At 42.7% G+C, this 11,050-nt stretch overlaps 1 protein-coding gene across 1 annotated transcript in view; it reads left to right on the plus strand.

Annotated features, from left to right (window-relative positions):
- LOC134210922 (serine/arginine repetitive matrix protein 2-like) overlaps window positions 1-9,701 on the plus strand; it is a 54,521-nt gene extending 44,820 nt beyond the window's left edge. Inside the window, 3 exon segments of the mRNA XM_062687359.1 lie at window positions 1-4,330; window positions 4,332-4,549; window positions 4,552-9,701. Coding sequence (XP_062543343.1) covers window positions 1-4,330; window positions 4,332-4,549; window positions 4,552-6,695 — 6,692 coding nt within the window. The 3' untranslated portion in view covers window positions 6,696-9,701.
- Window positions 9,702-11,050: the final 1,349 nt, after the last annotated feature.

The raw sequence follows: 11,050 nt of genomic DNA on the forward strand, positions 1-11,050 counted from the left end.
ACGAAGGGCACAAACGAAAACGCAAGGAGAAAGATAAAATAGGTAAAGGAAGAAGTAAGAAGTTCAAACCGAACAGTGGTGAGGATGAAGAGAGCCCTGAAGAGGAGGGTGCAGATGAAGAAGCAGATGTTAAAAGTGTGAAAGATTATTCGGAATTTGAAGAAGAAATGCGATCTCCGTCGCCTATCGTGCACGAAAGTAAGAAGAAAAGCAATTCAAAGGCGAAGAAAAAAGATGAAAGAGCAAAGGATCAAAAGAAAAGTTCAAAGTCGTCTAAAAAAGAGGATAAGAAGTTGGCGAAGCATGAGGTTGGTAAGAAAGTGCACCGAAAGTCGCCAATTCGATCTCGATCTGTGTCCAGGTCTAGATCAGCTTCACCAATATCGAGATCTTCTAGTCCAGTACCAACTTCGACGGCGAAGAAAATAAAAGAATCCACAAAACAGAAACGTTCCAAAAAAGGACGGAAAGAAGAAAAATCCGTTGAACGAGCGTCCGTGGAACAGAAGTCTTCCAAACAATTAGATACTTCTATGAGCTCTGGAACGCCTTCCCCGGTCAAGGCTCGTGGTAGAAAAAAGGCGGTCGATAAGAAAAATGATTCTTTGAGTGAAGAAGAAGCTTCCGCGGATCCTCCAATGCACGAGGAAGATGACAAGGAAACAGATCTCAGTAATTTTGCTGATATTGACGAAATAAGGATTAAGAATGATAGTCGGGAGTATGCTTCCGATGATAGTACTGATGATCTCCAAGCGGCTGATGAAGGAAAAAAGAGCAAAAAGCATAAGAAAAATAACCAGAAGGCAACTAAAGCAAAGACAAAAAATAAAAACGAGGAAAAATCTAAAAAGAGTAAATCAAAAGCCAAGAACGGCAAGAGCAAAAAATCCAAAAGTAAGAGCTTGGAAAACGCATCATTGGTTTCATCCAGCAATGAAGAGGAAGCCATTATAGAAGATCTGAGAGAAAACAAAAATAAAAAGCCTGTGGAAAAGGAAATTAAAAGTGCCTCAATAAAACAACCAAAAGATTTTTCCAAATACACACCACTACCCAGAACTAGGAGCTCGTCCAGAAGCTTTTCTCGATCACCGAGCCCTTTGCCTTCTATCAGAGATGCATATTCATCGATGTCGGATCACTCTATGGAATTTGACCAAGAACTTTGTAATACTGGGGAGGAAGAACCGGCTCCAACTAGGCCTTTAACACCGGACATCAGAGACAAATATGACTTGATCAAAGAACGACGGCGTAATCAACAGAAAGCAACACCTCAAAGTAACACTCCGGCAACCTTGATTCCCGAAAAAACAACAAAACAGAAAGTTAACCCTCAGGAAGCAAGTCGAAAGAAGCAAAAGTCTAATCAAACTAATACCAGCTCAAGTGCCTCATCAATCTCTAGCAAGCAGCCGAAGGTTACAGAGGAGAAAGAAAAACCTACCAAAACCAAAGAAACAGGTAAAAGCAAAACAAAGCCCGAGCGAAGTAGTGAATGTAAACGCAATTCTCCACTGCCGGAGGACGTCAAAGATTGGACCCCGCTGGAACCACATCCCATAGTAGAAAAAACTCGACCTTCCTACATGGATGAGAAAGCAGATAACCGCGAATCGGAAAGGAAAATGGATCCAAGTGATGAATACGACTTCATTGATGATTCTCCCGCTGAAATGTCTACGCCGAAGGTGTCAACGCCGGTAAACTCGCTGCCAGACAAAATACCAAAGCCTCCAAAAAGCAAGACAGATCCAATCAAAAAACAAACACAGAAAGCAAATAAAACCAATCAGAACAACACGTTGGTGAAGCCGAACCCTAGCACAGCTAGTAAACAACCGAAAACATCCGGTGCAAATATGGAGGCTTTGGAGTTGGAAACCGAGCAAACGCTAAAGGACATCAACAAATGGCTAGAAAACACGCCGAGATTTTCGGAATACAGCTCTGCGAGTAACTCTCCTTCTCGCTATATAATGGACGATCTTGACTCTGTGACAGCTAAGATCGATGCTGCAGATTTCCGGAAACCCATACCGCTTTCCCAGCTCCCTGAAGAGGAACAAAACAATGCGCCCATGATACCTATAGCCCAGTCAGTAGCTTCTCCATCTTTGAGTACGCTACCAACTGCAATTCCAATGTTACCCACGTCTCCAAAACCGGTGATTCCGCCTGCTCTTCCAGTACCAAAGGAACCAGCTAAACCGAAGTATCCCAAGGAGCTGCCATATGACCCAAACCCTATTAAGGAATCTATCAATAATGTCAACATATCTACTGCTTCTCATCCCGCTGTGAAACCTTATCCCATGCAACAGCCAGTGGTTAGTACAGCGGCCGTTCCCGTTGCATCTGCAACAACAGCGGCGGAGCGTCCTCATCTTGGCCCACCACCGATAATCCCGCCACACTCGCAGAAAAAGGAACCCAAAGAACCCAAGAGGAAGACTTTGAAGGAAAAGCTAAGTCAATTGGGTTCTCGTAAGAGAGAGACTGTGCATCGAACAATCGATCGGCTACAGCCGGGAAAGTCTAAAGGAAATTTGTTAACGTCCATTCAGAATCTCAACAAACCGGAAGAGTTGTTCCCATTGGGTGGAGCGACTAATAAACTTAAAGAGGTCAAGAATTCATTGATCGTTAAGACCGATGAGTCGAAACCAAAACTAAGCTTGGGCACCGTTTTGGATACTGAAGGGTTTGGTTTGGGACAACAGCATAACTTTGCGGATGAAAAAAAGGAGAACGTATCAGACGTGGTCGAACATAAGGTTGATAAGAAAGATAGTGAAAGCGAGAAATCATTAAGCAGCTCCAAGGATGACAATGTTAATGCTGATAAGCTTCTTATAGCTGATGATATCAAAGCGGCCAAAGCAGAGCTAGCAAAGATTGACCCAACTAAGGTAGTGGAATCGCCGGAGAAGTTAGTCAAAGCTGCGTCAAAATCGGAAAAACCGTCGGCGACACCGAATTTGAGTGCGTGGTTGAAAGCATTCGGGGGACCGAAAAGAGCCAAAAAATCAGAAGAAGGAGACGAAAGCGTTAGCAAGAATTCTCCATCTGAAAGTGGGAAGGGTAATGAAAATACCTCTCCATCTGAGGCAGGGTTGAATGTGCCGATGGTACCAAGTTTAGAAAGCCCAAGCTATCCCTCGTTGCCTGCTCCTAGGCAGAGAAAGGCTTCTACGGGCAGTACTGTGTCGGAGCGATCTTCGTTTAGTCAGGATCCAGATAGTCCACGAATTGGAATTGATGAACGGATCGGAGTGTATCCGGCGCCTTATCCCAGTCCAATGGGGGCATCACCTATTATGACTTCACCGAAAATAGACGAAACACAGAAAAGCCCTTACCCGCTTAATGGTGCTATCAAAGTTGGATTTTATCAAGATACTACTACGAAGAGTAGTCCAGAGAAAAGCTGTAGTCCAAGAGATTTACCGTCACCGTATCCACAATACTCTCAACATTTGTATAGCTCCAATACGGGAATGGCGGGAAACAATTTGTATGGCAACTACTCATATGGCGGCAATGCCAACCCCAGTACCAGTAACACAAATGTAGATAACTTCAAAAATTTTGATCAGTACAAACAACCTGCTTCCCAGGAGTCGGATTACAATTCATCAATGAGTCCCAGTACAAATCCAAATTCTCCTTATCATAACCAGCAATCATCGCCTTACCAACAACAACCTAATTCGCCGTACCAACAGCAACAACCAAATCAAAACTACAGCCAACAACAGCAGCAGCCAATCGCATCTCCGGCATCAACTGGACCATTGTCTCCTTACAGCACAAATCCAATAGCACCTCAATCTTCAGTACAACAGAGCCCGGCTCAATCCGTCAGTGGCCACTCGCCTTTCAACCCATCGCCGACATCGCCTTATCAGACACCTCAACACCAGTCGCAAAGCCAACCAGTACAGGTTCAAAAACCCAGTCAACAGCCACAACAACCCCCACAAACGCAGCAGCAACAGCAGCACACATCGAAACCAAATACTCCCATCCACCAAAGCCCAAATTCGCCTTTCTCACAGTCGAACCACAGCTCGCCGTATTCACAACAGGATCCAAATTCTCCGTACTCCCAGGGACAGCTGTCGCCCTTCCAACCTATGTCTCCGAAACCGCCTCAATCAAGTCTTCCGGCTATTCCCCAAGGAACTACTAACAACAGCTTGAAGCTAGCCCCTCCAATTATTACTCCTCAACAAGCAGCTGCAGCAGCAGGCGTTACTCTTCCTGAATCGCCCGTAAATAGTCTTTCCCAACAGCCCCAACAAATGTCACCACAACAGCAGCAAAGTGCAAACTACAGGATCTCAGCTGCCCATTCAGCAGCAACAAACACAACTTCCACAACAACTGAATACTCAAGCGTCATGGAATCAACCGCACCATCAGCCGAACTACAACCAGTACGCAGCCCCATCCGACAGCTCTATTGGGATGAATTCGAATGTCCCTGCCCCAGCTCATATGCATCACCAACAACAACAAGTACAACCTCAACAACAGCAACAACAAAACCCCAGCCAGCACATCACAATGTTCAGCAGCATATGCAACCGCCACTACACAACCAACAGCAGCAGCAGCAACAGCACCATCAAACACCTTCATCCTGTCAGCAGCAAAATCAACAGCCACTGCAAACTTCTGCTCTCAACAATCTTACCCCTGCTCACTCTCAAGCCAGTCAGCAGCAACAGCAGCATCATAGTCATCTTAGTAATCTACTCAGTAACAATCCCTACACATCCACCTATGGAAGGCAAGCTTACGACCAAACTGGTCAAAATACCCACGTGGGACAAAATGTTGGTAAGAACTCGACAACCAAAGTACCTGACCTAATCAACTTGGGCTACAACAGCGGAAGTGGCAATAACGAAAGTAACGCAAACAGTAACAAGAATCAGTCTCAGCAGCAACAACAGCAAGACATTCCGATGAATATGGGAAACAAACCTCCCATTGTGGATGCGACCAAGGAGAAAGAGCTTACGAAGCAGCAACAGATGTTTGAGCTAATGGGTGCCATGGGTTATGCGAATCCGATGGATATTTCAATTTCAAAATCGAAAGCTTTTGACATGTTCAATCGCGCAGCTACAATGACTTTTCCCCGTGGATTTCCTGGAAGCAGTAGCGATAGTGGCCCGGCAAGTGGGAGCCAAGCACAGCAGCAAGATCTTACCAAGATGGGATACGGTACGAGCGCAGTTGGATACGATCAGATGCAAACTAATGTCAATAAGGCCCATGATATGAGCGGGACGAATGCTTATAATATGCAGCAACAACAACAGCCGCAGCACCATCAGTCGTCGCATGCTCATCAACAGCAACCGAAAAGTAATCAAACTGATGTGCTAGCTGTTGGTAATAACAGGGCAAACGTATCCGCGTCTTATGATCAAAGGTCAGTCAGTAATGTTCCCCAACAGCAACAGCAGACAAACATGGATCTCAGTTCCGGAGGATACAAGTCATTCAGTGGATCTGCGTCTACGTCGTTGATGGATCCGGCGTTACGAAACCTGGCGTCTCTTTCATCGTTGTACCAATCCGATGGTGCATCCGGCTTCTATGACAAGAACATCCCTCCTGCAGCTCACATGTTTGGAAAAAATCTGCCAAATCATCCTCCAGGGGCTTCTGCAGCGTCAGTTTCTACGACGTCTACTTTACAACAGATGTTCAATTCGTCAATGGCCACCACGATGGCCTACAATGCTGCGACACGTGACCAATCAAGTGCGTATGGGTCAAACTATCATCAAAGGAACGATATGCTTAATCAAGCACAAAAAGTACCATTGAATATCCCCACAGTGGCAAATGCATCTACTCCAGTGGAACCGGCAAAACCAAAACGAAGTCGAAAAAAGAAAGATACGCAAGAGGTTATGCAACAACAAATGCAGCAACAAGTTCACCAGCACCAACAGCCACAGCCCAATGCGGCTCATCAAGGATTCCAGGCATATCCTGGTCTAAAATCTCAATCATCCAATTCGGCTAGCAGTCAATCCAATACGACGCCCAATGTTCCTGGTAATGTTGGCACCAACGTCACAGGGAATTCCGAACCATCTGCGATTTCGCTAAAAACAGCGAACGTTGTCCCGGGCAGTGCCTTCAACTTTGGCACCGGACCGGCAGGACTTGGCCTACCTTCCAGCTTGTATGGCGAAAATTCGCCATATCTAGACGAGTTCCGCAACAATCCCAATCCGTATTCTTACCTTGCATCTAGTCACCGAGGAGCTGCCTCTTCAGGAACAGCGTCGGCGGATGGATCCGATAAGACTCTCAATCCTTCCGCGTCCACTGCCTCAGCAGTAGCCGCTGTTGCGGCAGCTGCTGCTGTTGCTCATCAGCCACCCCCAGCAGCCTCACCATACCACCAGTTTCTTTCCCACCCTTCTTCTCGTGCACCATATCAGTTTATGAATCAGCTAGATCCCCTGCATCAACAGTACCTACGACAAGAGGAGCTTCGAGCCCAAATGATGCTGAACCAAAGTCTAGGGTTGGGTGCACCGAGCGCCCATGGACCGCCTCCGGTGGCTTATGGCCAACCGGGCGCCTACCACCATCCTCTTGGCATGCACAAACCCTACGATGCCATGAACTCGATGAATCGATCACCGTGGCTATAACAGCAGCAGGATGTCGCCGGCCATCAGACGGACACGAACCGACCGAAGGCGGGTGACGCAACGGGAATTTCGGAACGGCAATCCACCATCGTTAATTGCAGTAACGCCGGTGGTACCAATAGTGACAACACTACTAGCGTGATCTCTTCCGGTAACGCAGCGAACGAATCGGTGGCCTGGAGCGCTCGCAGGAATCAAAACAATTTCCAGTAGAAGCGAACGGTTTCGGATATTTCTATCATTTTAACTCTTCAAAGTGGACATATTTGTGAATATCGATATGTTATGTTGTTGTGACAACAGTGATTTTAATTTTAGAAAAGTTTTGTTTTATTGAATTTAGATATATTTCCGATGTTGCCAAGAAAATTGTAATTAGAAGATGGCAAGTGGAAGTCAGTTTTTTTTTCTATTCGTATTCAGATAAAATTGCTGGAACACAGAGACCACACTAGTGAATACTGTATATAATGTACTACCTATTTTAAAGTAATTTGTAGTACCTCCTTTCTAAAGATGTGCTATGAAGTAGTTTTAGCATGTATCTTTTTGATAGAAAAACCTTTCGTGATTAGTGTACTGAAATTAGTTTGTGTAGTTTCATCATCTATATTTTATAAAAAGCAGTCAATTATGTGTGCAATATCAAGAACTGATTCAAAGCCGAGTGTGGTGTGCATTTCTCATTTGTATATTTGTTCATGTTAAATACTACGCAGTTGCGTAGAAGTTGTTGGGGGCTAGCTTTTTATTCTTTTGCTTTTCGATCATCTGTGTTGCAGATTCTACTTCCTTTACAATTGTGTCCCATCAGTACGAAGTAGCTGTATACCTACTTGGAATAAAGAATATATGTTTGGCTACATTATTTTCAAAAGAATTTTCAGCGATTTTATCTTAATTCTAAATTTGCTTCTTTCTACGTCATTCTTTGTATTTGCTTTTGTAGAAATAAGCTGATGCTCTGAAATTACGATTTAAGAGCACTGCAACATCCATAAACATGTTGTAAGCCAAATTTATGCCAAAATTCTTTCATTTTTTTACTTGAAGCAATGCAATATCCAATATTTATGGAACCGTACGTTTTATTCGTGTTTTTTTTAATTTTAATTGATACTTCCAATACTTTGAGAAATGCTTTACCAATCCGACGTCGAAGCTTATCGAGTGCTTCGAAATAGAATCTTGAACTTGAACAAAATCATTCATTCGGATGAGAACCGGTCACAGCAGACTGCTACTGTTATTTATTCAAATATGTTGGTTTCCACTCAATGTGCCCGAAAGAAAACCACTAAGTGGTTATTTGAAAGTTAATGCGATTACTGGTGAATTATCTTTAGAGCTACGTACGTACATTCAGGCGTTAATTAGGGCTAAAGTAGTGCTGAGTAAAAACCAAACCGCAAAAATGTCTAAGCCAAGCACAATGCTTGAACCTCAGTTTAGCTTAAAATGCACTCTCAGCACTGTAATAAAATGTCTATATTTGTTAAATGTTGTATTTGAGTCGTTTTCGTTTTTTCTCTCTTAACCAATCACAGATCAACTAGCGATTATCCAGTGTGTCTGTGAAGGTAATTGGTAAAATAAAAGATTCACATTAAATGTTACTACTTGTGTGCACTAGGTTAACTGCTTAAATTGTTTAGTTTTCAGCTATGTCTGATGGTAATGAGATTAAACCAATGAATATCAAATAAACGGTTTCGATCAAATGAATATTTTCACTATTTTCGGAACAATTTTAGAAAACTAAAAACGCTTTTCCTTTTAGTCAAAAATCTATGCCCGTACACCACCAATTATTCAAGTTGGGTGAGACCATTCCTGTACAAGGAAAAGGGTAACGCATAATTGACATGGAATACGAATGCTTTTCCATTCTGACAGGACGTGTAAAATGACGCATCTTTTTGTGCACTTTCTCATTTTAGAAGTACAAGACAGTGAAGCTATTATCAACCTTATCAACACAAATCATGGAAGAAACATTTTCACTAGTTTCATACGCTGGAATTTTGACATAAGCTGTGATAAGAATCTATTTGTTGAAAAAAGAGAAACCACACAAAAGAGCTCACTTCTGCACATACCGCCGGAATGATGAATTGTTCGAAATACATTACTATGCAATTTTCTTGACCTGAAAACAATACAGGCCAGCTCTTATGCCTTAGTTATGAAAAAGTTGATTGAAAATATCTTATAGTCGATGCAGGACGAAATATCATACCTGAATAGATGCATAAGCATTAGAATTCCAGATTGAAACCCACGGTTATTTTATAACCTATATAACATCAACATATGCGTTACTAAATCTTTAAAAATCTATTTTCTTGGTAATCGACTGCACCGTACCCTCGTATGAATTAGGATTAATAATTAAACAGAATCAAAATACTGATAAGTTTGTAAATACATTGATTCTTTTGGTATGACTTGAAACATTATACATTACGGTCAGAGGTAACAAAAGAAACAAAAAAAAGCTAAGGAAAACATAAACGATTCTTATATTGAAAAGGATTGTTTTCATGTTAGTTTTATGAGATAATATTGTACAATGTCTTAAGATTATTGGAAAATAGGAAATATTAGACTTGTAAGCTAGGTAATATGACAGGTGACAAACATACGGAAATGTTTACTGTGTATTAATTCAGAAGGTTCAATGAGTCAACCCAAAAAATGAAAAAAAACAAGATTTGTTTTACTTCTTTGGATAAAGTTAAGAATGTTGATTAATACTATAAAATAGAGTCGTAAATAAATTAAACCATATATACAATAATCGGTTTAGTTTTATACATTATACTATGAAGCATGTACTGTAAAGGTAACGCAGATAAAGTATATTACTATTGACAAGTAACCTTACAAATGCATGAAAAAAAAACTGCAAAGTGTGGAAGTAGTAGAAAAATATACAAAAATAAACTGTGAACGAAACAAGTGTAATATGCAAAAAAAAAATATATTTAAAACATATGTACTGAATTGCATTTTGATTTCTATTCGAAACATGCTCAGCTTTTAGGGGGAGGACTACTTTTGAAGATCATGTGTACATTAAACCCCCACTGTAGAACTTTGAACAAAGCGTGCTTGCAAGTCCTCTTCGAGCATTGTCCATGTTTCATGTCCGTAGAGAACTACCGGTCTTATCAGCGTTTTGTACATGACACATTTGGTGCGGTGGTGAATCGCAGTTTCTTCTGGAGCCCGTAGTAGGCCCGACTTCCACAGATGATGCGCCTTCGTATTTCACGATTAATATTATTATCAGCCGTTAGCAAAGATCCATGACAGACGAATTTCTCGACCACCTCGAGGGTATTCCCGTCTATCGTAACACTGCTTCCCAGGCGGGCCCTGTCGCGCTCGGTTCCGCCCACAAGCATGAACATTGTCTTCGATGCATTCACCACCAGTCCAACTTTTGTTGCTTCACGATTTAGGCGGGGGTACAGTTTTGCCACCTTTGCAAATGTTCGGCCGACAATGTCCATGTCATCCGCGAAACAAATAAATTGATTGGATCTGTTGAAAACCGTACCCCGACTGTTACACCCGACTCTCCGCATGACACCTTCTAGCGCAATGTTGAACAACGGGCACGAAAGTCCATCACCTTGTCTTAGTCCCCGGCGCGATTCGAACGAACTGGAGTGTTCGCTCGAAATCTTCACACAGTTTTGCACACCATCCACCGTTACTTCGATCATTCTGGTAAGCTTCCCAGGGAAGCTGTTCTCGTCCATAATTTTCCATTGCTCTAAGCGGTCTATAGTGTTGTATGCCGCCTTCAAATCAATGAACAGATGGTGCGTTGGGACCTGGTATTCACGGCATTTTTGAAGGATTTGCCGTACAGTACAGATCTGGTCCATGCGGCTGTCAACGAAGCCGGCTTGATAACTTCCCAAGAACTCATTCACTAATGGTGTCAGACGACGGAAGACGATCTGGGATATCACTTTGTAGGCGGGATTGAGGATGATGAACGCTCGAAAGTTCTCACACTCCAGCATGTCGCCTTTCTTGTAGATGGGGCATATAACCCCTTCCTTCCACTCCTCCGGTAGCTGCTCAGTTCCCAGATTCTGATGGTCAATTCGAAATTTTCATCGTAGAGCGGCGGATTTTTTTTAGAATAATTTATTGTCCTCCAGGAATTCCTCAGAAAGTTACTCCAGGATTTCCTCAGGAAGTTCCTCCAGGATTTCCTCCGGAAGTTCCTCCAGGAATTTCTCCAGAAGTTCCTGCAGAAATTCCTCCTTAAGCTTCTTCAGGTATTCCTTCTGTAGTTTCTCCAGAAATTTCTCCGGAAGGTCCTCCAAGAATTC

This window comes from Armigeres subalbatus, chromosome 2 (assembly GCF_024139115.2).
Source record: "Armigeres subalbatus isolate Guangzhou_Male chromosome 2, GZ_Asu_2, whole genome shotgun sequence".
NCBI classification, from domain to species: Eukaryota; Metazoa; Arthropoda; class Insecta; order Diptera; family Culicidae; genus Armigeres; species Armigeres subalbatus.